We start from the raw sequence: 27,755 nt of genomic DNA, 5'->3' as shown, positions 1-27,755 counted from the left end.
ATCCTACCCTGCTTCATCCTTCCAAAGATATCAATAAGATTGCAAGAGTTCAGAGAAAATTTACAAATATATTTCTGGAACTTGAAGAGCTGTTAAATAGTGAAAATTTGAAAAGGTTAAGACTTTATTTCCTGCAGTGTTGGTAAATGAGGGGAGATTTGATAGAGGTATACAAAATTATGAAGTGTATAAATATAATAAATGCAAACCAACTTTTTCCACTGTGATTGGGTGAAACCAGAACTAGAGGACATGGGTTAAGGGTGAAAGGTGAAATGCTTCAGGGGAACATTTGGGGAACCTTTTCACTCAGAGGGTGTTGAGAGTGTGGAACAAACTGCCAACAGAGGTGGTGGATGCAGGCTTGATTTTGACACTTAAGAGGAGATTGGACAGGTACATGGATGGGAGAGGTATGAAGGGCTACAGTCAGGGTGTAGGTAGATGGGACTGGTTGCAGTAAATAGTTTGGCAAAGACTAAATGGGCCAAAGTGCCTGTTTCTGTGCTATCGTGGTCTACGTCCAGGAACTCTGACTGGGCCAGTTACTTTCCATTTGACCACTCTCGGGAAGGCCAATCTGATATCTGTGGCAGTGACCGTGGGTACGTGTGCCTAAGGTTGTGGTGAATGCCACTGGCCTCCTATATGAAGCGTTGAGCTCGTCAGGGAGGGGTGTGCTGTTTGTTTTGTACCTGTGGTGGCATGCATGCTCTGCCATGGTCTCTGGGTATCAGTGAAGCTCATCTGGGACTCCGGCTTGATTTGGGACTAGCTCTTGGCATCTTTGATGCCATTGCAGAGGTTTGAACTGTATATCTTGTACTGGATCAGGTTGCATGACTTGAAGGCCTCAGACCTGGACTTCAGTAAGTGAGTGAATCTCACCAAGCAAAAATGATAGCAAAGAACAATGCCTCAGGATTGCATAAATTAGTAATAAAAAGCAAAATGTCGCAGTTGCTGAAAATAGTGGAAATGTTCTGGAGGGTCAAGCAGCTCTTGTGGAAGAAGACATTGTGTTAATGTTTTAGATATATGCCCTTCATTCTAATTGAAGGCCATTCACCAATACAATAGATCCACCTTTTATCTCCACAGTTTTATCCTGAATATTTCCACCATTTCCTGGTTTATTTGCACCATATATTTGGGAGGAGGTTATCCACCGCTGTTACCCGCAAGTAGATCTGAATTACTTGCCCTCTAATTTTCGCTTTTAATGGGAACAGGGATGGGCAGTATGAGGAGAGGATGAGGCCATTTCGGCCCAGCAGTACGTACTGGGAGTGTGGGTTAATTGGGCGGCATGGACACGTGGGCCAAATGGCCTGTTATCGTGCTGTATATCTAAATTAAAAATTAAAAGGCTGGCCACCCCTGCTTTATACCTTCTCTGTAGCAAGTGGAATTGCATGATCAGTGGAGGCAGTGATCAAATTGCAGAGCATTTGAAGGCTAGAGCCAATTTTGTTCAGTCGTCAACCACAAATGTTCAAACCGAGGAACAGTTTGCAATCTTATTTTAATTTCTCTCACTGTTTCTTCCTGTTGTTTTTAGTTGCTTATTTGGGAGTTAGTGTTTAGTGTTGTTTGGTCTTGACTGTGACAATGTCTCCATTCTAATATATGTAATTCTATGTTTAGATCTCTTTGTGATGTGTTAATTATTGCTAAATGAACGTACAGACACAAATGCTGTAATGTCTTAAAGCTCACAAATAGTTCATTATGAGCTTGTTTTCCACTTTGACATTCAATAGGAGAAAAAAGGGAGGAGGCAAATAAATGGCTGTGGGAGTCAATAGGGGGGGTAATAAATGTTGATAGATAATTGCCTTCTGAGAGGGAGACAGAGATACAAGCATTGGGTATAGTCCAAAATTTGAGGGCAGAGTGGAGTGAAGTTGTAACATTCTAATCGAGCTTTGATCCCTAAGACGAGGCATTTCCTTTCTGCCCTCCTATGACCTCCATTTGAAATGTGTACGTGTAACTATAATCCTCCTCAATGTAGTTCACAATTCGGCAAAACAGTATAACACAAATGAAGGAAAAGCAAGTGAGATGTATTGGATGAATGAAATTGAAATCTTTGCAAACAAAGCTGAGAAAAGCCCAATTGGATGATGACTCCCTTAAACAAATTGGTTGACTGTATATCAGAGAAGCAAAATTCTCTTCTCATTTTGTTCCCCGATTACTAAGCACAGCAGGGAAGAACATTCCGGCTGATTCCAAATGGCAGGCCTCTAAGTTGAGAGGAAGGCTGACATTTTTTTGAGGGGAAGAGAGGTGCCAGAATTCATCTTACTGGAGGTTTATTAAAAGAAGGAAGAAAGGTTAAGTGGAATATTATTTAAATGAATGCATAGGTCTAAGGCACAGACTAAAATTGGAAAGGTAAATTATCATGTTTTATTGAAAGAGATCTCCAGCAATATCTGCAAATAAATCAGAATTATTTAAGAAATAGTTTGATGATAAACTTGGATTTCAGGGCTTATCTGGATAGAGCAATTAAGACATCTGGAATAGACTTAACCGTAATTATTATGAATTAGCCATTGATTAAAAATCTTGGAATTGCAGACAGGTAAACTGGAATAACTAAACCAGTACTGTAGAAAACCTTTTTTCCAAATTGGGTGTTTAAGGTGCATATGTGATTGTATCAATGTAGGATGCTTCATATTGAATTGTTTATTGTCATGTGTGCAGAGATACAGTAACAGGTTTTGTGTGTTATCCAGCCAAGTCAACTCATATAGCAGGTAGGACAATCATTACAAATAAACCAAACCACAGTGTTTCCCCTAGTCAGCTGACTGACACATCACAGGCATTCAGGCATCAGAGACACACCTTTGCAGAATTCACAAAGCACTACCCATAAACTTTAGATACCAAATTCATTCTCACAGAAATGATGTTGGGGTGGAGGGGGGTGGGAGTAAACGTGTAATTTTTTTTCCACTGCATTTCTTGACTTGTGTGCAGATGACGCGGCTTGGCATTACTGAACATCAGGATGTGGATTGTTTTCTAGGAACGTAACCCCTCAGTAAATAGGGGTCACTTGTGTTTTACTTGGAAGTCACTTTGTTGCATTTTTTTTTCAAAATCTCTATCTCGATCATCAAAATGATCTCCCACATCTGCATCTGAAATCTGTTTTCTCCTCCATTTACAGGAATAGTGTTTCCCGCCAAAACCAAGATTCTCTCCCACTTCTCCACTCTGGTACTGATAAGTGGACAGGAATACGCGTTGCAGATTGCCCCACGTGATGAATATGATAACCCAACATGTAATGCACTTGCCGTTGTTGACCAAGATAATTACAAGATACAAATAAAAGAGGTGAGTGATTAAAAAATACAGCACAAGAAATCACTGGAGCAGACTGTTCTGATTTCAAAGATATCAAATTCAGAACTTGAATTTAAAAAAAAAATTACCTCAAAATAAACTATTGTTTAACTAATGCACAAAGCTGGAAAGTTACTTCATGTCATAAACTGAAGGCTTGACGAAATTCAGAAGCTGAGTCAAGATTCCAGATAAGGTGAGGTAGCACACCAAATGACATTTTACGGTAATTCCTGATTTGAAATGCTGAATTACAAATGTGTGTGTTCATAGAATACAAAGCACAGAGCAGCTTAATCAGTTGATATTTGCAAACCAAAATGGACTTTAGATTAATCTCAATTGCCAACCTTCACCACTTCCAATGGCCATCTTAGTACTTTTTTAAATGCGAGGTTGTATCTCCACTACCCTTTCAACTGATGAGTTTCACCTTTCCTCTATCCTTTCGACCAATTAATTAAAATCTATGCCCCCCCCCCCCCACTATTGATTTATCTGCAAGATTCTGGCATCAACAATGGTACTACTAGGTAGCATACCGAGAATTTGACTACCATCGTGTTGCGTGATGTGTTTAGGATGTAACCAATTATTAATCATTAAAATGGGGTGGGGGGAAGGATGGGTGGGGGAATGTAAAGCATCTTTCACCGCAAATGCATCGAAATGCAAGCACTTGTGTTAATGAGTGGGTTTTATTTTTGGAGGATTAATTTAAACTATTTTCTCTCCTCGTGATCCCTTGGTCTCACCCAGTTATTTTCAGCCGTACACTGTTCTTGATAAAGGGGAGGGGATGATGTAGATGGGAACTCGAGATTTAACCAGTTGCAAATTAGGAGATGATTAACTATAGTCAGAAGCAGTTCTGCTCTGCATTTTCCTCCCATTACTTTCAGAAATGCCAGGCCTCTCTTTTCATAGCTCTGTTGATAAGCAGCTAAAGTTGTTTTCCCCGTCAAATGCAATATTATGGATTTAAACTGGTATTGAATAATTTATTCTTTGTATTGATTACTCTAGTTTCACAAGTTTTAAAATGCTTTTACTGACATTGTGAAAGCACCCACAATTAATCTTCGGCTGTTTATTTTCTCAGCTTGGCTCCCATGAAAATGAAATGTCAGATGTTTTATTTAACAAAAGAATATCTTCAAATAAGACCACGTGCCTGGTGCATCTGAACCTGACCTTGTGGAGAAGGGGTTGTTTTCGAGTTTCAGTTATGTACTGGGATCAGTTGATTGGTAATGGAGAATTTGACATTATCATTCTTAGCGGTAAGTAGAGCTTGAAGCTCAAATTGCCAACTATGAACTAGGTTGCAACCTTACACTTTGCAAACTGTTTCCTGTATCCTGCAAGATTTTGCTGCCTTACAAACTCTTGTCCTCCTTTCTTGCATCAAAGTGTTTCAAGCCTTCCAATTAAATTTTCATCCATGCCAAAGTGCTGAATTGGGTGTTTATTGCCTGGTCAGCCTCCTATCCTTGATCATAAGTATTAATAATAAAATTTGACTTTATTATAACTGGCACTGTCCTGCTTCCCCATCAGATATAGTTACTTGACTTCTTGCACAGGACTGTCCAGATTGTAGAATTTTTCTACAAAGTTAGAAATGCCCTCCAGTGTGCAATCCTCTAAGTTTTCTGTGATTCCTCTTGCAGATATCCATTTTTAAAAAAAAATTGTTCCACTATTGATTGTTGTACCTTCAGTAGTACAATTATCCTCCGATTAGATCTCTCCATCCTCTTCTAAGATGCAGCTCTAAACCTTGTTCTTCAGACAAGTCGATTCCTGGTCATGTAATGCTCCAGTGAAGTGTCTTGAGATTAAAAAAAATAAAAACCTGCAGATACTAAAGTGTTCAGATTTATTGTCAGAGTACATATATTGCATATATGAGATTTTTTTCCTGCGGGCGAGGCGGAATTACCACATATTAGTCATGCAAAAAAAACCCAATGTAAACAACTAAATAAATGTAAACAAACTATTCAATGCAGAGATCTGAAATCTGAGTAAAAACAAATTGCTGGGCATGTTCAGCCGATAGGGCTAAATCTGTGGAAAGAGAAGTAGAGTTAACCTTTTATGATGAACACCTGCACCAGAGTTGGGGGAAAGAGAGTACACGTTTTTTAAAAAGTTGCTAAAGGAGTGGAATGGCATATTTGTTTGATACAGGAGCTGCTCTGCCAAGACTGCAAGGAAACTGACCTCTCATGAGTATTATGATGTTGTCCTTGCATTGTTGAACTAAACTTTTTCTCTGCAACATTACACTCTCCCCTTTTCTTTGGAACAACCCATTGTACTTAAGAATTCAATGTGATTCTTCCTCTATCCTCCCTGCAATTTAAAACGCTTTGTGTCTACTTCTGATGAAGGGTCCCTGAAATGTTCATTCTGCTTTTTCACAGATGCTGCCGAACCGACTGCACGTTTTTCACATTTTCTTTTTTGTATTTAAAATGAATAATCTAATTGTCATGTGTATAGAGATGTAGTGAAAATCTTTGTTTTGCGTGCTATCCCAGCAGGTCCATCATCATGTAGTTTAGTGGATTGTAAGAATAAACGCATATTGTCAGAATAAAACAAAAGTGCAGATCATGGTGTTGATGAGAAAAAAATGGTTAAATTCCTCAATGGGTCGTCCGTTTAAGAGTCTAATAAACAAGAAAGGAACTTCCCTTGTACCTGTAGGTGCGTCGAGCTTGGTATGGGGAAATGTGGCGTGCATGGTTTTATCTGATTAGAAATGTTTTTGCGTGAAGAAGTTTGTGTTTGTTAATTATTTCTTTTTGTTTTAATTACAGAAAATGAAAAGAACATTGTAGAAAAGAACGTATCAACCCCGGGTAGCAGTGTTTATTTTGAGGCATACTTGTATAGCACAACAAATTATGCTCATTCACAGTGGCAGTTATCACCAGTCCCACATGCCACTGCGAGTCGGCACCACTTGACCGCCACGGATGAGGAAGAAGATGATAAAGATGGGGATCAGGCAGCTGAGAAAGTGAAGAAACCCAAAAAAGTTTATTGTTACATATCATCAAAGGTAGGAAAAGACTGTGAAATATATCCTGACGTTATCATTTAAAATTAAAAGTGGGCCTTTTCATTCAATATTATAGTTTACCATTAAATGTTGTCCTTAAAAACATTTCTGTTGCTTCAAATAATCAAACAATGGGCAGGATCCCACCAGCAGCCACCTGGCACGTCCACAGAGCATGCATTCCACATCACCCTGCCTGTGTCCATAGTTCGAAAGCAGGGAGCTCACTGGAGACAAGATAGGGATGAACCTGACTTCTCTCTGCATCGCTGGACTTGACGTTGTGTCTAGAAGCATTTCATAATGAGCTGAGAGGAGGTATTGGTTGATGCCAGATAACTGTTCCGTGTTCGATCTTGTATTTGCATTTAAACTGCGGATGACATGTTTCTTGTTTCACCTTTCAGTTCAAGTTGTGAGAGAGAAAAAGTCCACCTTTATAGAGTACCTTTTTTATTTCCACAATGCGTCTCAAATCACTTTGCCACCAGTCAAGGTGCTTTTGAAATGTCGTGTTTTTCTTTTATTAGTATCAATTCATTGTTGCATGGGTAAACATTGTGAGTAGAAGGGAGGTACACAGCAATTCAGGCAAGGAAAACAAGGAGCGGTAAACTGAGAGGTTCTCAGGAAGCCATTGCAAATTACATTGTAATGCAGCTGATTATCAACTTGTGTCTCTACATAGTATGAAAAACTTCATTGTTGACACTGTATGATAATTCCCAGCAAATAAATGTTTTGATCCTCTATTGGCATTAACTTTTTCAGAAAATTCATTCTGTAGCATGAGGTTAGCCAGATATTGGCATATCAAATATCCTTTTAATCAATTCAAAAGGCTTTGGAGTTTTGCAAGGCTCTCTGACACTGAACTGAATAACAAATTTTCATCATGGGTGATGAGCAACCAGATATGATAATGCACCATAAGCATGTGACAAAGAAGAATGCCTGCCGTTTAATTAGTTTGTTGCCTTTATTTTGCAGGCAAGTGGAAAAAGTGCTCTACTGAAGGGTTCTGACCCAAAATGTCAAGATTTTTTCTTCCCCCATAGATGCTGTTCGACCCGCCAGGTTTCTCAGCAGTTTAGTGTTTTATTTATATAAATTTTATACTCTGTACAAAGCATCTAATCTCATCAGCCCTGAATGCATGGTACAGAGGAGGCCAATTCCGGCCGTTGAAACTTTTGCCGCCAAATTGACCAACAACCCCATACATTTTTAGATGGTGGGAGGAAACCCACGCAGACAAGTGGCGAACATATCAACTGCTTACAGACAGTGCCGGATATGCTAACTGTGCCGTTTGCTTGCAACAAAACTCAATTCAATTTCCAACCACTCCCTCCTGCCATCATATTACCCAATATTTGAGGTAATGTTTGAAAACTTTGAATATTGTATAAAATTCTGACACCTTTTTTAAAATTTTATTTAAATTTCAGACATGTATTAATGTGCAAATACAGAAAAGTCCTTCAGTTTTATATAAACATTCATTATACATAATATTTTCCACCATACCTCCCAAACCCTCCCCTAAATAATAAACCCACAATATAGAAAAAAAGAAATAAAGTAAAAAAAGTATATCTGATTACAACAATTTATAAACATTTTATTCATTTTGTCATAAATTATATATAATATAGTCAGCAAGGAGTTGAGAAGGTTCAAGGCTCAGGGAATCTTTCATAAGGTAAAATCTATATATAAATATGGGCACCAAATTTTTAAAAAATTATCATATTTATTTCTCAAATTAAATGTGATTTTTTTTTTTCAAGAGGTATGCAGCGTCGTATTTCAGAGTGTGCCATTTATCTATTCCCAAATTTGAATATACTTTCCATGAGACTACTATGTTTTTCATTGCAACTGCTAAAGCAATTTTCACAAATTGCATTTGATATTTATTAAGTTTTAATTTTGGCCTAATTCTAGAAAGATTATCTATCTATCAAAAAAAGTCATTGGATCTTGGGGAAATTTAACTTCCGTAACCCTTTCTAAAATATTGCAAATTCTGTCCAAAATCTGACACCTTTTATAATATAAAAATTCTGGGCTGATTTTAAAAACAGAACACATTCAATGTGCAAAACAAAAATGTGTTTTTTTTTCTCCCCTAAGTAGGAACGACTGAAGCCCAGTAGCACAAAGAATATTGTGGAATATTCCTGTCCGTTAAGAGAGCAGCATTTTCCTCAGACGAGTTGTTAATTTCCAAAATGCTGAGACAAAATGTTCAGTTACTAATTCTCATTAACCATTGCATGCAGTTTTACAGGATTTCTGCAATGAATTGGGCTGATTTAGGAACACTTTATCAATATCATCTATTACATTCCGTGCTCCCATTTCGGCAGAGTCTAGGCACAGACTTGGAGATTATTTCATTGAGCCCCTTATTCTCTCAACTCTAATATTAGTCACATCCCATTTCAATTCCCCACTCCTTTTCTTTGCTGATGTGTCCAAAGGTTCCTTTTGTTGTCATGTAATAACACATTAGAAAATGTAATATAAACATTATATACTTCAACTTTTCTCTGCCATAAAGAAGTAGTCTCCCCATGAACATTGCTTCTAACTAAAGGAGTCCTTTCAGGGACATTGCCCAACTGAGACCACCCACAAATTAGAGGAACAGCACCTTGCATTCCATTTGGTCACCCTCCAACCATACAGAATTAACATCAACTTCTCCAGTTTCCATTAGGCTGCCCAGTCCCTTATCCCCAGCTCTCTTGCTCCCTATCTCTATGTCTCCTTTCCTCCAGCTCCCTACCTTGTGTGTGTGCATCCATCTCTCTTTTATACCCCCCCTTTCCTCCATCTCCCTACCCTGTGTGTGTGTGTCCCTCTCTTTTTTACCTCTCTCTTTCCTCAAGCTCTGCATTCTCTTCTCCCCCCCCCCCCCCGATCAAATCTCAGTTCTTTTTTCTCCAGACTTCCTAGTGATGTCCTCCTATGGCCTCTTGGTTGTTGGCCAGTCCTCCTCCCATGCGCTGCCTTCCTCTACCTTTTTATTCAGGGATTTGTCTGCATTTTGCTCATGTGCTCGGGCCTAAAACGTTGGTGACATATCTTTGCCTCCTCTAGATGCTGCGGGACCCGCTGAGTTTTTCCACCTCTTTTTGTGTGTTTACTACAATCACAACACCTGCAGACCTTGTTTCACTTATTAATACATCATTCTGAAATAGTCACATTAACTCATTGATCACCTTCCATAAATTATATATGCTGCATTTGTTTTTTAGGTACTCTCTTGCTTTACAGGAGATAATCATGCCATGCAATCAAAAATCTAATAGGTGGGAATAATTGTTAAATGAGAAATGATTGCTGAACAACAAATATCAGATACCTGGTCCAGTCAGCATTCTTGGATTGGGGTATTTTCAAAATGCAATTGCTGTTCTGAGTAAAAAAATTAACTTTTGACTAATCCATCTCCTCCAGGTGCTCTCATTTCTTCCCACATCCCAACGTTGTGCAGATTGCTAGGTTAATTGGCCCATGTCGTGTGTAGGCGCTGGTAGTTGATGAGAATATGGGAGAATAAACAAAAAGGAATTGAAGAAAAGGGGTAGTGAATGATTGATGTGGATTCAGTGGGTGGAAAGGCCTGCTTTTGTGCATCTTCTCTCTATGACTCAATGACACTGTGACAAGCAGTCGTTCCCTGTGGCTTCCATTTAGAAAGGTAACACTGTATTGTATGGATCTATTGAATAGTATGTTGGTAAACAAAGCAGCAGTGCTACAACTACCTATGATCAGAAAAGGAATGGAGACACAGACACTGCATGTGCTGGGATTTAGAGCAAAAAGAAAATTGCTGGAGAATTTCAACAGGCCAGGCAACCTCTATATGAGGATTTCAGGTTGGAATCCTGCTCTAGGCCTGAGAAAGGAGAGGGAAGACAGCTCCTTCCCTCACTGCTCCCATCTCAACCCATCACCTGGCTCCACCTATTCATCATTCCTCCTCGGTCTGTCTGTCACCCACTGACTGTTTCCCTTCCTTTAAAACTGACTGTCTTCCCTCTTTCTCAGTCCAAGAAAACAGGGTTTTGACTTGAAAGATCAGTTTTCCTCCACAGATGCTGCATGACCCACCAAAGTTCCTCCAGCACCTTGTTTTCGTGACAAAAAGGTATTTGGGGAGATCCTTGTGGGATGAGATGAGATCTCATAGGAAGGTGCTAAATTCTCGAAGGGCTTGACCGGCTCGATCCGTTGACGATGTTCCCCCTTGTTGAAAGGTCTCCGATCAGTATGTTCAGTTTGAGAATAAGGGGGTGGCACTTTAGGAAGATTTTTTTTTCCACTCAAAGAGTGGTGAATCTCTTGAGTTCTTTACCCCAGATGACAATGGCGTTCATTCAAGACACAGATTGATAGATATTTGGCATGTTAAGGGATAACGGGATAGTGCCAGAAAATGATGTTGTGGTACAAGATCAATCATGGTCCAGAGGCTTATGGCTTTGTTCAAGACATTAAACTTTTATACTGCAACTAATTACTATAAAACTTAAGATATCACTTACATTTCAAGTTGTATCTTTCTGATGCTTGTAAAAAAGGACCTAATATTGCTTTACGTTTCCACTGCAAGATTGAATACTGAAATATTTGTACTTCACGGTGTCCTCTATAATAAACATTTATATTCTAATATGCTTGCTTAATCATTTTACAAGGTATGTGCCGCTTAACGCCCACAATATGTTCTGTGACATTGGGCATTGTGGACATTGTGCGAACACCATATTATATACTTAGCAAAGCAATATGGGATACTGTAGTGTACCTGTAAACTTTTTATTTGTAAGCAGGGATCAGTGTGGGGACTGGCACAGGGCTGTGGGCAGAGAGCAGGTCAGGGGGATCAGTGTGGGAACTGAAACACAGCTGTGGGGAGAGCACCAGGCAGTGAGATCAGGATGGGGACTAACTCGGGACTGTGGGTAGAGAGTTGGGTAGGGGGATCAGTGTGGGGACTAAAACAGCTGGGGGGAGAGCATCAGCCAGTGAGATCAAGGTGGGGACTAACACGGGTCTGTGGGCAGAGAACGGGGCAGGAGGATCAGTGGGGGGACTGATAGAGAGCTGCGGGGAGAGCGCCAGGAGTGAGATCAGGGTGGGGATTGACACAAGACTGTGGGGCTGTGGGATCAGTGTGGGGACTGATACAGAGCTGTGGGGGAGAGAGCGGGGCAGTTGGATCAGTTTGGGTATACAGTATACAGTTTCCTATAGCTGGTGATCGCTCTTTTTCTAAATTGCTGCAGACTTGTTCATGGTAACTGAATAATTATGGTACCAAAGACGTCTACCCGGTTGGACGTTGCCCGAACGGATGGTAAGCGGTGCTTACCTGTATTCTCTTGAGGGATTACACTCCCATCGACCTTTTATGTCGCCAACACAATTATCTCCCATGTGAAATTATTCTGACCATTCATTCATCCAACGTGGCTAATTCCACAATTCTTTGATTTATATATCATTGCCTAATAACTTTGCATTTCTGGCATCTTCTGTATAATCATTTCACTGTTGTTGATTTGCTCCACACTCAGATACTGTAAATTTGAACTTGATCTGTCTGTCGAAAGTGATTGATGTAGATTGTAAGCAACTAAGATTCAGCCAATGTCCGTAGCAGCACTTTGTATCCTGCCTTTCAGAAAACTATTTGTTTCTTGATCTCTGCATTCTGTCAGTTTATAAATTCACAATCATGTAAAAATTTTAATCCAGTCATTGCTTGATAACCAACAATGTAGCAAGAATATCTCTTGGAATTTCAATTTGACGAGATTCCTGCTCTACTTCCATGCTAATGCTCATACATATCCCTACATTTGTTTTCAAGTGTAATTTTTATTTCATGAAATCAATATTTAATTGAATTTTAATTTTCCAAACTTCTTGGTACCACATAGTTATTCACAGGAACTAAACAGTTTTCCCAACTACAAATGTCCAGGTTCTATCAAGAAACATTCCATTTATCCAGTGTATTTTAATGATTACTTGCCATATGTTTCCTGTGATCTATGACTTGGATAGAGGGCCATCTTCAAGAATTTTTGGGCAGATAGAAAAGCATCTGGACTATGCCATCTTGTCAGTTGAACAAGGTGATCAAGTTGGGTCACCTTGGGACCCTCTCCTCGTGGTATTTGGATTCTGGCATCAAAGTGGTGGGAAAATCAGTATATGTACTAATTTAAGTGTTCTTGGACTTGATGGATTTTAAACATCTGGAGACTAAATCAGTATTGATATTGAGAGAGAAATTTGAGATCTTTATACAACAGATGTATTACCTTGGCTGAGCTGAGTATTTACACTTGTGAGTCAGTAGGTCATGATTTTAGGCCTCACTCCAGCACTGCAAATGCATGTATAAGTAACATGACTGCTCATGTGCCAATGTGCATAGTTCCTGTCTTCTGGAAAACTGATAATGATTCTGGTGGAAGTAAATTTACAAAACAACGAGTGGGTTCTTGCACATGCAATATCTGAATGAACAAAAAAGCAAAGCCCACAGCAAATTTTATTTGTTTTCTGTTGTTCTTTGTAACATCAAAAGTAATTTCAGGATCAGAATTTATTGTCATGAGGATGTCACAAGATGCGTTGTTTTGCGGTTGCATCACAGCACAAATGTTTATATAAACCACCTTACAAAATAAGTAAAAAACAGTGCAAGAAAAATAAAAAGTCAAAGAGAGGCAGTGTCTCTGGTTCATTGTTCATTCAGGAATCTGATGGCAGAGGGGAAGAAGCCGTCCTTGTGCCGCTGAGTGCTCTATTCTGAGAAGAGAATGCGATGGGCTGGGCGTGTGGAGTCACAGCGTTGCAAAGCACAGAAATGAGTTATTCAGCTCAGCTCATCCATCCCAAACTTAATCCCAGTTGCCAGCAATATTCCCATTTCCCTCTACTTTTTCCCTCAACCTACCCAAATGCCTTTGAAATTTTATAAATGTACCTGCCTCTGCTGGTTCCACTAGCATCTCATTCCATTACCACTTTCTGTGGCACCTTATTCCATAATCAAATTGCTTTGTTACTTGACCACTGAAGCAAGATTTCTAGTGTGACCATCCAAAGCAAACATTCAACAAATCTGAAATCTTTACTGAGCCAGGGAGGCTGTGTCAGTTTGTATACAGAGACTGGGGTTCCCTAAGTGTTATGCAGTGAAAAGTCATAATGACCCTGCTGGGTTGTGGGAGCATGGTCTACTCATGTGAACTTCAGGTTTTCTGGTGTCTTCCTTTTGTACGCATTCTTAGGGAAAGGCTGATACTTTGGGTAAATGATCTGAGAAATGGTAGGCACTGTTATCACTTCTTACCAGATTGCAGAACTGACAGCCTTTGTATCTACTTACCACCCTGCTCCATCCTGCCTTATTGCCTTTTGCTCTCCCTTTGCCTGGCACCTACCCATCAATTTCCACTGTTCATCACTCTTCACCCCTCCCTGGTTCACCAATCCCTTCTGTCCAAGCTATTCTACCATGTTGATGTTGTACATTCTATCTCCCCTGAGGAAAGGTTGCGGCCCTGAGATTGGACGCATGTTAGTACTGAACTGTAAACTTTTATTTACACGTGGGACAATACGCAATAGGGTGTAGACACACACACACACACACACACACACACACACACACACACACATCAATAATGTATAAATTATGCACGACACAAGTTGATTACTAATGATTGTAATTCCTGATAGTACAGCGAGGGTTAAAACAAACAGTACCTGTTACCCCTGCCCCAACAAGCAGGTGAGGCACACCATTTAGCAAAGATGTACAAATTTAGCTACAATGACAGTCTCCTCAGTGCCACAAATATCCCCCATCCTTTACCAGCACGGACCTTACAATTAGCCCTCCAGCATGGCTCACAGATCTCAACCTGAAGTGGAGCTCAGGGATCATCTCGAGGGGAAAAGAGAGTGCTGGGATTTTATCCTGCAGCTGGCTAGGGAGTTGGCCCAGGTAGAGCCATGTGACCGTGGGTGAGGAGTCTCAAATCTCCACCTCTTGATCAAGTCAAAAGTCGCATATGTATGTTTACGCAATGTTGCATTTGGCTCCTTTTGGGATCTATTATTCGACAGTGGCATCACCCCCTTTCTCGGGATTGTAGGATTCTTGCAGAGATCAAGTGGTAATTTTCTAAATTTTCTATTTCATGGTCAAAGCATAGCAGTCTTCTGATTTCTAAGCATCTTCCAGTTTCATTCATCCTTCTAGCAAAGAGCACAATTCTGCTTTTGGTTCACCAAAACTATCTGAAAATGATCCACAGAGTAATGGCAGTTCAATGGACAAAAAACCTGCTCAAATACTTGAAGACCCATTTCTGGGTCCAGCCAACTGCATTGTAATGGCTGTTGATCAGCTTTATGTATTATTTGTAATACAATGCCATTGAAAACCTACCATCCCGAGGAAGCATCTAAACGTCCTGTTGGGTATTCCCCTATAATTGTAACAATATTATATTTCAGTTTCCTTTTTTTGTCATGTACATGATACACAAAATTTATTTACTTTTGATTGCCCGTAAAGACATTCAAAAATATGCCACTAAACCAGTACCCCTATGAAGAGAGAAAGGCATAGAAGAGTCCCTTCCTAAACAGAATGTCCATGGTTTCCACCACTTCCCTTAATGCCACTGCCTCCTCCTGCACTCCCATAATCCTCTGTAGCCCCATGGCTTCCTGTCTGTTCCAGTGGTGAACCCAGGCTCCAGCATACAAGTCATTCAGCTGAGGTCCTCCATCATATTTGCATATTTAATGCAAGTCATCCTCCTTGGACCTGGTTCTAACCCAAAACTGTTAGCGCCTGAGGCCCTCTGGAAGCCCTGCTTGCCACTGGCAACCTCTTGAATCCCGGTCCAGATACCAGGTTCCCATGAACCTCTTTGCACCAATCTGCAGATGTTTGACAATTCAGCTGCTTTTAATCATGGTCAAGATATGTTCACCTGTACATAAGAGGCACTGAGCAGTTGTTAGCAAATAAATAACACTACCCGTTTGACATCCATTTATTGCTCCTTTGCATCCAAACACCAGAGCTACGGGAACCCATTAGAAAACCTCATAGTTCTGAGATGATAAAATTATAATAATTGATATAAAGTTTCAAAAAGCAAAGTGCCAGCAATAAAGAAAATAATGTAGAATTGATTATCTATCCATCTCACATTATTATGTCCTTTCCATGACTTTAGATACTGAGGTCCTCCATCAGCCAGCTCCCCACCATGACTACCAGCCCCCCCCCCCCCCCCCCCCCACATCTCCATCGGGCACACAAAACTCAAAACGGTCAACCAGTTTACCTATCTCAGCTGTACCATTTCATCAGATGCAAGGATCGACAACGAGATTAGACAACAGACTCGCCAAGGCAAATAGCGCATTTGGAAGACTACACAAAAGAGTCTGGAAAAACAACCAACTGAAAAACCTCACAAAGATTAGCGTATACAGAGCCGTTGTCATACCCACACTCCTGTTCGGCTCCGAATCATGGGTCCTCTACCGGCATCACCTACGGCTCCTAGAACGCTTCCACCAGTGTTGTCTCCGCTCCATCCTCAACATTCATTAGAGCGACTTCATCACCAACATCGAAGTACTCGAGATGGCAGAGGCCGACAGCACCGAATCCACGCTGCTGAAGATCCAACTGCGCTGGGTAGGTCACGTCTCCAGAATAGAGGACCATCGCCTTCCCAAGATCGTGTTCCATGGCGAGCTCTCCACTGGCCACTGAGACAGAGGTGCACCAAAGAAGAGGTACAAGGACTGCCTAAAGAAATCTCTTGGTGCCTGCCAGATTGAGCACCGCCAGTGGGCTGATATCGCCTCAAACCGTGCATCTTGGCGCCTCACAGTTCGGCGGGCAGCAACCTCCTTTGAAGAAGACCGCAGAGCCCACCTCACTGACAAAAGACAAAGGAGGAAAAACCCAACCCCAACACACCAATTTTCCCTTGCAACCGCTGCAACCGTGTCTGCCTGTCCTGCATCGGACTTGTCAGCCACAAACGAGCCTGCAACTGACGTGGACATTACCCTTCCATAAACCTTCGTCCGCGAAGCCAAGCCAAAGAGAAGAAGAGAGATATGCTTACTAGATAAAAAAAAATTATGGTGGGCTGATCTTGAGAATTAGTATTGAAATTGGTTACATTTGTCTGAGAGCATTTTCACTGCTACTTCAAAACTGCATTGGGATGCAAAATGAGCAGTGTTCTGATAGGAAGAAATCACTGACCATTTTCACAAATTTGATTTACATGATAACAGTGGATAACTGAAGCCTTTGATCTGTGATTCAGCCTACCACTGCAGAAATTTTGATTCTACTACTGTGAGCTTAGTATGAGGAATAATAGCTCTAATCTTCATTTTACAATCTTGCATAGATCTGCTTGGATCTTCTGACTTTTACCTTCCTAACTGGCAGAAGCGCAGGATTGTGGAACACTGGCTGAGCACAATTTTCTACCTGCTGTGTCCATGCCCATTTAATCCACAAGGAGTTCATTAAAATTAATGAAATGAAATAATTGCAGCAGTGGGTTGTTAAGGAGTATTTAATTGCCTTTAAATTTGAATTAGTTTCAGCAAATTTAAAAATAATTGTCTGGTATGTGTGTGTGCTTTGTATTTCTTTTTTAGATTTAAAAACATTTCTTCAATGTTTTTTGAACATTCAGTTTAAATACTGGTGAGAAGGCCTCACAAACTGTCAAGGTAATCCAGGGAGCGGAACCAGAAGTGTGTGCATGCAGTAGTTTTGTACTGCACAGGGCCTCTTCACTCTGTTCTACCATGATTCCCGGGTGGGGGATTTTGATGAAGTTCAAGGGACAAAGTGGTGCAGTGAGTAAATTAGTATTAGCCTGAGGCCTGGTCTAGCAATCCGGAGATGTGGGGGAATTTCATTCAGCTGAAAACTAAAGATAGACTGGAAGAAAAAAATTACTCCTCATTGCAGGATTTGTTCCCATTAGAGTATGCGTACAAGGCTGCTTGCAACTTATTTATTTGGCCATCCATGTTATCAAGAAGCTGTCTCACTGTAATTGTGTGTGAACCTGTGTTCTCTTCATGAACATGTATGTAGGAGGAGTCTGTGTTGCACAAATCCTAGCCATTTGATCACTTTTTTTCTGCCACCTACATTAACTGGGGAGGCAGGCAAATATTTAGAACATTGCACAGTACAGGCCCTTCAGCCCATGATGTTGGGCCATTTCATTACCTCTTCTCCATTTCCTCTAAACTTTGGCACAGTTAGCATTTCTATTACAGCACCAGTGACCTGGGTTCAAATTCGGCGCTGTCTCTAAGGTGTTTGTACGTTCTTCCTGTGCATTTCCTCCCACCCTTCCAAAACATCGGTTAGTTGGGAGATTTGGGCAGCTCGAGCCTGGGAGCCGGAAAGGGTCTGTTACCATGCTGTAAATTTAAATTTAAAAATGGACTAAATCAATCAAGGCTGCTCAATACACTTTTTGTTGGACCTTGTGGTATCTCTCACATCTCTAAAATGTACTTAAAACTTCTAGAAATTAACAGCAACTTAATACATGATATAAACTCAAAATCTCTTTTTTTTTCTCTAGCAATTCTCAGTGAAGGAATTTTACTTGAAAATCATTCCATGGAGACTTTTTACTTTCAGAGTATGTCCAGGAACAAAGGTGGGTCTGATTTCTGCATTTCCACTTCTGAGAATTGTGATGGGGAGTAAATGGCAGTATGGATAGATGTACATGTAACATGTATCATGTTAATTGTAGCAGGATGTATCTGATACTAGATTGCTCAAAATTAACGAGTCAGTAGGGGTACTATTAGGACTTTCATCGTTGGATCTCAGTCACTGAGGTTGATGAAGAATTAGCTCGAGTTATCAATCCTCACAACCTAGCATCTGCATCCATGAAGACTGGGTTAGATTCAACTGTGGACCTTTTTTTTTATTCCCCCCTTCAAGCCAAAATGTCTGTTACTGTGCAGCTATTATAATGAAGAAACTTTTGAACACAACAGGTAGGTTAACGAGGGCAGCGTGGTTAGTGTAGAGGTTAGCACAACGCTGTTACAGCGCCAACGAGCAGGGTTCGAATCTGTCACTGTCTGTAAGGAGTTTGTACGTTCTCCCCATGTCTGTGTGGGTTTCCTCCAGGTGCTCTGGTTTCCTTCCACTGTTCAAAACATACTAGGGTTGAAGGTCAATTGGGTGGCGCGGGCCCATGGGTCGAAAGAGCCTGTTATACTGTGCTGAATGTCTAAATTAAAATAGAATTGCAGCATGAGTTTGAAAAGACTAGCAGTGAAAAGCAATTTGGAGGAAAATATGTAAAATAGTGCCTTTGTCTCCTCAGTTTTACTACCATGGTCTAGACCCAGTGCATAAGTTCCTAACACTAGTGGTGGATGATGGGATTCAACCGCCTGTGGAACTTAGTTGCAAAGAAAGAAACATCATGGCTGCAACATTTATCCGTTTCTTGCATAACAACATTGGTAAGAATGGAAAACTTATGTGTTTTATTGATTCATGGGTGTCAAGGGACAAAAAGGGAGCATTGCTGTTAACTTTTAGGGAAAATTGATTCTGACATCTAGGATTTTGAGTGTCAAAATTTTGCCAAGTATGACTTGGAAGAGGATTTGGGCCCCCTAATTCTGGAGCAGAAAATCAGCCATGTTTTCAGTTCAGACAGGAGAGGGCTCTGAAGCGTTTCCAAGTGGATACTAGCCACTTACCAGGGTTTAAAAAGAAAGAAAAATTGGCAGCCAAATTATTTTGGAACAGTCTATCACATGTCCGTGTGACTGAATCAAGTTACCACCTGTCTCTTTGCCTGAGGGCTAAGACATAACAGTATCTTAGGAAAAGAAGAAAATAGTAATTTTTAATATCAAAAAAATGTCTGGCCTTTTTAGTTCTCTATGTTTACAAAGTTTACAAAAGTAGGATGTCCTATGAAACTTTTCGTAAGCTGAAATGATGTAAAGCGCAGACCCATTCACTACTATTGAAGGCTATTTTCGGAAAACCGAAAACCCATCCAAATTTCTTTTGGATAGCGAACACAGGTTTCTTCATAAAGGCACATTTGCGTAAAGCGAGTATTCGTAACGCAGGGTATACCTGTACTTCCTTTCTGTGATTCAGTAGTCTGTCATCAATGCAATTCATTCCCACTCTTCTGCATTAAGTATACTTGGTGTCAAATAACTCGTGTAGAGCAGCTTTTGATGTGTTGTAATCAGCAAATGGTCCATGACATGCTTGTGCTGTATATTGTTGTGAGCTTTTGAAAATTATCTGCCATTTAATTGTGCAGAGAGACCCAGCTGTTTATGATGACTAGAGGAATTAAGCAGATAACACTGGTCAACAATGTTTTTCAAAAGATTTGCTTCTTGAAAAAAAAATCGGAGACTGTGATAGGCAACTTCAAGCTGAACACAAATTTTCAGATTTGCTGTATCATGTCAGAAATTGGAAAAACATTAAATTAACTTTTATTGAATTTAGCCTGTTTAATCACATAATGATGCTGACCTAAAAATGTTTTTGCCGCTTATTTTCATTTGTACTCAGCATCTGATCCCTCTCTTATCAGTGTCCAACAAAAGTTGGCCAGTGTTGATGGATTCTAGTTGCCCTGATATCGTTTTTCCATGGTCGCAATGTCCTGGTGAAACTTTTCACCACGTTCATCACTTGACTGCACCAAGATCAGCAGGGACGACGTCCAAGTGCAAATGTAGCAAGTGAATTTTCACTGACATGCTGCAATTCATAGTTTTGTAGACTTGAAGTAGACTTAAAATATGACAGGAAAACACAAAAATAGGTTTGAGCTAAAAACGGTATGTGATCAGCAGCCAAAACTCCTTAAGTTATGCCTGAAAGCATTCAGAAAGCAAAATCTTCATTGTCCAATGTAATATAAAATGGTATATCAAGCAACAAAGGGTTGCTGTTGAGTCAAAAATGTTGAGCTGGGGATGAGAATTTAGAAGCAGTTTCATTGCTGATTCATCACAAAACAGCCAGGTTTAAAATCAGTTTATCTTTCTTAACCCGAACAGATATTAAAAAGAAGCATTTTCTCTCCTCTTTCCAGGGGGTTCTGAAACGTTCCAAGATAAAGTGAATTTCTTTCAGCGGGAGCTCCATCAGATGCATGTTAAACGACCACATACAAAGATTATACTAAAAGTCAGCCGCCACAATCTCCTTGAGTCGGTAGGTTCAGTGCACGTTTTGTTTACTGACATTTTGTTGTCTCATTGCTGATGGATCATTAGTAAAGCATTAGTACTTTAACCTGTACTGCAGGCTTTTTTCCATTTTAAAGTACCCCATAAATGAGAATTTTTATACTGCGGAGATAAGGCACTCACGTGGAGTCTTGTCCCAAAATGTCGACTTATCTTTTTGCCTCTTCAGATGCTGCCGGACGCGCTGAGTTCCTGCGGCAGCTCATTTTATATTCTGTATTCATCTGTTTATCTTAGAGCATTTGTTTAACTTTAAAACATTGTAACTCTGGAAGACAGAGACAATTATAGATGAAGATAGAAGTGGCAGGCTCCTGTCTCCCTGACACCAGGGGTCCAACTCCGAATCTTCCCTTAGGCCTGCCTCACAAGCACACCGGGGAAGTAGGCTGAGGATGGGAGGGGAGGGAACGCCACTGAACTTGAGGTCTTGCTCCTGCCCGGAAAGCCATTCTCCTTGATGACGCCGGGACAAGGATTCTTCCGATCACTTGTGGCTGGGAGACAGTGGCATGCAGTTTGAGAGGGAAAAGTCAATAGGAAAAGGAGAAGCAGAAATGAAAAAGTGGGGGGAGGGGGGGAGAGTTACCTGAAACGAGGACAAATCGTTGTTCTAATTTCATATCAAGTGAATTTTCTTTGAATCTGTGATGTCAGTTCAGCTTCGAAAATATTTTGGATAAATGAGGATTTCGGAGAATCCAATTTTGGATAATGAGAATTGTACTCTATATAGAGAGCAATTTTAATATGTTGGTAAGGAAAAAAATGATTGCAATTCAAATGAATAACTTATTTTATCTTTTGATTTCACTTTTAAATTTTTACATGCCACTAGTCCATGAAAGCCACACGAAATTTTTCAGCTTCTGATTGGGGCAAGAATTTCGAGGTAATTTTCCAGGATGAAGAAGGTCAGTATTGAAGAATAGTTTGTGGTTGAAAGTAGAATTTAATTAGTCAACATTGACAAATGATGCATAATTTATGTGATTGAGAGTTGGATGGGTTCTTTTTGGCATCTGGCCTGGAAGATGTGCTGTTTTTCACTCGCATTCCTCTGGATTTATTAACAAAATGTATGGCTCTATTCATATTTGTCACCAAACAGCACAAATTAACAGTTTTGTTTTGAGAAGCAGCATTGTTAAACTTTATTCACTGAAAGTAACACCATATCATACGAATATTGGAACTTATAGTACACCCAAATTACCTCTGAATTGTGGAGGCATTTAAAAGTAAACCACATTATTTTCTTGAGTCAAAGTTGTTTGTTATGGTGGGGGGGGCGGGGGGGGTGGGGGGCAAGATGGTATAGTGGGAAGACGTGTGATTCCACCTTCCCCTAGTTAGACTTCTAAATACCCAAATTAAAAATTTATAAAACTGGTTAAAAATAATATTTACAGACTTCGGAATATTGGAGGATTGCAATGGCTGCAAATGTGAAAAAGTCAAAAGCTCAATTGCAAAAGAAATGACCTCACAAAAGTGTTGAAGAACTGAGGCCTACTTACAAAGCCACGGAGTCATCGACTGGAGTCCCCAAGCCTGAGGACTCCTGCTCAGCTGAGTATTACTCCAGCACTGATTGCACAATCGCAAGATGGAGCCAGCTCAGTGATGGGCTCAGCCAACCCTGACTCGCACCCCCATGAGTGCGGGGGTGCAGGCGGATCGGCTGAGTGAAGACAGACCTGCGAGCCTGCTATACTGCCTGGCGGTCCGGGAGCGCGCAATGTAGCGTCAGAAGATGCACCTGCGCAGTCGGAGACTTTGCCGGGCATGCGCGGAGCGTCGCGGGTCTGGAAATTATTGGACAAGATGTGGGCTGTGGGGGAGCCTGAACGGCGGTGGGCTGATGAGGTCTCAACGCTATCAACAGGCGTCTAGACCCACAGCTGCACTGGAGAGGACCTATGATAGAGGAGGAAGAAAGATCAATATTACAGGAACTTACATTGGACTGAGACCAGAGAAGGTAGGCCTCAAAGGGAGGTGATGGAACCTGGACTGGATTATGTCTTCACAATTTTGGAAGGGATTGCTCATCAAGTGGAAAATATGTCAATACAGATGTCTACTCAGATGACTCAAGGATTTATGGAAGTGAAACTAAAATGACTACTTTATGTGAAGAAATGACCTGTATGAAGCAAGATATTAATGTAGTTAAAAGTGATGTTAGTAGATGTATAAAATCAGTGGACACTGTACAAGATAATTTTTTAAAGATTGAAGAAGCTTTTTTTGAATGTAAGAACCAAGTTGAGCGTAATAGAGAAAAAATGGAAAAAGTGGAGGATTCTTTCGTGGATTGGGGGATCCAGAAGAAGGAATTATTGAAGAAGATTGATTCATTAGAAAATCAGGGTCGAAGAAATAACCTAAAAATAGTAGGTCTTCCAGAAGGTTCTGATCCGGTAAAGTTTTTTAAGAATTGGATTCCTGAGGTGTTAGGCAAGGAATTTTTTCCGGATGGTCTGGAGTTAGATCGACCATATAGAGCACTAAGGAAGAAACTGTTTCCAGGCCAACCACCACAAGCAGTTTTGATTCGCTGTTTGAAATACCAGGACAGAGAAATGATACTACGAATGGAGGTGCAGAAGGAACAACAGAATCAGGTTCCAATGATGGTCCAGAATAATAGGGTTTTTTAAAATGCAGATTTGAGTCAAGGAATTATTAGAAAGCGCCGAGAATTTAATTCAGCTAAGGAAGTATTGTGGCGAAAGGGATATAAATTTGCCTTTCGTTATCCAGCTGTGTTGAAAGTTTTTTTTTATGGGAACTTTCAATCTCAATTCTTTGAAAATGGCCATGATGCAATAATCTTTACTAATTCATCGCCAGATTTACGAGGAAATGGATTATCGTCATTATTGTCACCTAAGAGGAGGGTAAATGGCAATGGAAATGGGAAGAATGGAAAATATGGAAAGAATGGGAAAAAAGGTTGAATTGACACAAAGTCTTCTTGATATTGAAGATCTGGAACAATCATTGGGACTGGAATCATTAGGTTGATTTTGTGAAAGTCTGACTGGGGGATGGATTTCACCGAGACCTTCAGTCATCTGCCACTAGTAGTATTTTGTTTTGGGGACTGTTAGTTTTTTCTCTTTTTTTTTAAAATTTTTTCATAAAGGGGTTAGAATATTAGGGGAATTAGAGGGAGCATTATTTTATAGTAGTGGAATATATTATTAGATTAAGATCTTTCTAATTTGAATTTTGCAACTTTTAATGTTCGGGGTTTGAATAACCCAATTAAGCGTAAATGAGTTTTGGCTTATATAAGAAAAATGAAAGTTGATATTGCTTTTTTGCAAGAAACTCATTTGACTGAAAAAGAGCATTTGAAATTGAAGAGAGAGTGGGCTGGTCATGTATTTTCTTCTTCTTTTTATTCTAAAGCAAAGGGTGTAGGGATTTTAATTCATATTAAATTATCGTTTGAATTGGAGTCATTTGAAGGAAATGCTGGGAGGGTTTTGATGATTAATTGTAAAATTTTTGCTAAATCGTGGACTTTGTTAAATATTTATGCACCTAATGTAGATGATGAATGGTTTATGTTGGAGGCTTTTTTTATTGCTTAATCAGGCCAATAATAATATTTTGGTCGGGGGAGATTTTAATTGTGTTTTAGATCTTTTATTGGATAGATCTCTGAAAAGTATAAGGAAATCAAAGGCGGCAGTACAAATAGGAGCTTTGATGAAGGATTTGAATCTGTTTGATGTTTGGAGCAGAGTAAACTCTACAGAGAATGACTTTTCCTGTTATTCCTCTAGACATGATTCCTTTCCTAGAATAGATTTTTTGGTTTCGGCACATCTGCAAAGTAGAGTATTACAGGTTGAGTATAAAAGTCAGGTTATAGCAGATCATTCTTTGTTATTTTTTTCCTGTGTAGGTTCAGAAGTAGTATAATCGTCTTACAGATGGAGGTTTAAAACAATGCTATTGAAGAAACTGGAATTTATTACTTTTGTTAAGGAGCAGATTACTTTGTTTTTGGCTGAGATTGTCAATTCAGTATGTAGTAATTTTGTATTGTGGGATGCTTTGAAAGCATATTTATGAGGGCAAATTATTAGTTATATTACAAAAGTTATAAAGCAATATGCGGCAGAAAGCTTAACATTAGAAAAACAAATTGCTGAATTGGAAAAGGAATTTCAGAAAGATGTTACAGAAGATTAAAAAATCTGCTTTAATGAAGTTGAAATTACATTATAATACTTTACAAACTTATCAGTATGAGCGTTTACTTTATCGATCTAAGCAACGTTATAACGAACTGGGTGAGTGAGGTAATAAGGTATTAGCATGGCAATTAAAAACAGAACAGACATCACAAATTATTAATGCTGTGAAAAAGAATTCAATAGTTACCTATAAACCTCAGGAAATTAATGATCAGTTTTATTCATTTTATCAAAAATTATATACCTGAGGGAAAGCAGGATGTTGGATCTATCGAATCCTATTTATCTAAATTAAATTTACCTTTTTTAGGGGAGGATGAGGTTAAAGAATTGGATGCCCCATTTACGGATTTTGAAATTAAAGAGGCTCAACAAGTGATGCCAAATGGAAAGTCGCCAGGAAATGATGGATTTTCTGTTGAATTTTATAAAGTATTTTATGAAGATTTATCCTCTATATTTGGAGATGTGTTGCAGCAAGTAACAGAGGAGCAGTTGTTACCGGAATTTTGTTCAAGGGCTATAATTACTGTGATTCCTAAGAAAGATAGGGACCCATTGAAAGTATCTTCGTATAGGCCTATTTCTTTATTTAATGTAGATTATAAAATTATAGCGAAGGTGTTAGCAATAGGCTTGCCAAATATTTACCTAAGTTGATAAATATAGATCAAACAGGTTTTATTAAAAGTAGAAACGCGTCGGATAATATTCTTAGATTGATAACATTTGTCAATGCATTTAGACTGCAAACCAACCATCCAATGGTGGTTGCGCTTGATGCGGAAAAAGCCTTTGATAGGGTCGAGTGGAACTTTTTGTTTAAAGTGTTAGAGAAGTTTAATTTTGGCATTTATTTTATAGGATGGTTTAAGGCCTTATATACAAATCCAACTGCTAGGGTGGTGACCAATGGTCAAATTTCCTTATCAATTAACGCGTTTGACTCGACAAGGTAGTCCATTGTCACCAACCTTATTTGCATTGGCTATTGAACCGTTAGCTCAGACAATAAGACAGAATGATAAGATTAAAGGAATGAAAATTGGGGAGGATGAATATAAGATTAATTTATTTGCGGACGATGTGCTGGTATATTTGACAGAACCGGAACAGTCTTTGAAATATTTACAAGATTGTTTGTTAAAATTTGGAGAGCTATCTGGATATAAAGTAAATTGGGATAAGAGTGAAATATTGGCAGTTGGGGATGGAAATTATTCAGAATAAAAAAGTATTATAAAATTGAAGTGGTCAGATAGAATTAAATATTTGGGAGTGGTAGTAAACGCAGACTACCAGTCTTTATATAAATTGAATTATGTCCCTTTATTAAAAAGGATTAAAATGGATGTGATAAAATGGAAAGATTTGCCGTTAACATTAATTGGTCGAGTAAATTGTGTTAAAATGAATATTTTTCATCAAATTCAATATTTGTTCCAGTCTATACCATGTTTACTTTCAAAGGGTTTTTTTAAGGATCTGAATAGGGCAGTGCGGGAGTTTTTATGGAAAGGAAAAATAGTAGCTTTACATAAACTTGCATGGAAATATGCTTTAGGGGGATTGCAATTACCTCACTTTCAAAATTATAATGATGCAGCTCAATTGAAATTTGTTAGTAGGATTGATGGATGTGGACCAACCTCCAAGTTGGGTAAAGGTGGAAATGGCTTGTATATCTGAAATTGTGATACATCAGTTTATATTTAAATGGAATGTGGATTTATTGCAGGAATGTAATATGCTGGTATCAAAACATTTGTTAAGGATATGGGTTAAAAGAAACAGGGTTTTAGGATCAAAGGGTAAATTACCAATTAAAACCCCATTATATCATAACCAGCTTATTTCTTTTTCAATGTTTAATAATCATTTAAAGAGATGGAATTCTCAGGGCATAAAGATAATTCAGGACAGTTTTGAAGAAGGCAAATTTCTTTCTTTTATTCAATTGAGGGAAAAATTTTCTATTTGTGTATTATCAACTCAGAGCTTTGATAAAAGATAATTATGGTAAAGAGATTAATTTACCCATGTTGATGAATTTTAGGTCTTTAATTTCTTTTGTACCTAAGAAAGGTTATATTTCAATTATTACAGGATAGCATGGATAAACAGGAATGGGAAAAATCTAGGCTTAAATGGGAAAGTGACCTAACCTTTATTTTTCCGGAAGATAATTGGGAGGTATGTGTTCTGATAGTGTAACTAAAGTACATTATGGAATGGTTAATTATAATTTTTTACATCAGTTATATTTGACTCCAGAGAAATTGAAAATATATGCATTTAGTAATTTGGATTCTTGTTTTAGATGTTGACTATGTACTGGAACTTTTTTTTACATGCTGTTTGGGCTTGTTTTAAAGTACAACCATTTTGGGAAGGAATTAGGTTGGTTTTGGAAAAAATATTTAAGATTAAATTACCATTAGACCAATCAATCTTTTTGTTGGGATATATGGTTTCTTTGAAAGGACTAGGGTTGGATAAATTTCAAATTGCATTTGTACGTCTAGTGTTATCTGTAGCATGAAAATGTGTAGCTAGTACTTGAAAGGATAATGTGGAGGTTAATATAACATGCTGGCATAATGAGTTGAGAAATTATAATGTAAAAAATTACATGTAATCTGCATGATAATTATTCATTTTTTGTTAAAATGTGGTCTTTCTATTTGGAATATATG

General features: G+C 39.1%; 1 protein-coding gene across 2 annotated transcripts in view; it reads left to right on the top strand.

Moving 5' to 3' along the window:
* Positions 1 to 27,755, top strand: part of arel1 (apoptosis resistant E3 ubiquitin protein ligase 1) — a 104,235-nt gene that overhangs the window by 35,450 nt on the left and 41,030 nt on the right. For both annotated transcript variants that reach the window (XM_069916103.1, XM_069916104.1), the window contains exons 7-13: positions 3,194 to 3,363; positions 4,475 to 4,655; positions 6,204 to 6,448; positions 18,160 to 18,237; positions 18,925 to 19,066; positions 20,683 to 20,804; positions 21,678 to 21,753. In XM_069916103.1, coding sequence (XP_069772204.1) covers positions 3,194 to 3,363; positions 4,475 to 4,655; positions 6,204 to 6,448; positions 18,160 to 18,237; positions 18,925 to 19,066; positions 20,683 to 20,804; positions 21,678 to 21,753 — 1,014 coding nt within the window. The remainder of the gene's footprint in view (positions 1 to 3,193; positions 3,364 to 4,474; positions 4,656 to 6,203; positions 6,449 to 18,159; positions 18,238 to 18,924; positions 19,067 to 20,682; positions 20,805 to 21,677; positions 21,754 to 27,755) is intronic.

This window comes from Narcine bancroftii, chromosome 2 (assembly GCF_036971445.1).
Source record: "Narcine bancroftii isolate sNarBan1 chromosome 2, sNarBan1.hap1, whole genome shotgun sequence".
In the NCBI taxonomy this organism is placed as follows: domain Eukaryota; kingdom Metazoa; phylum Chordata; class Chondrichthyes; order Torpediniformes; family Narcinidae; genus Narcine; species Narcine bancroftii.
The sequence above is the reverse complement of the archived record's forward strand: the minus strand, read 5'-3'. Positions and strand labels throughout refer to the sequence as shown.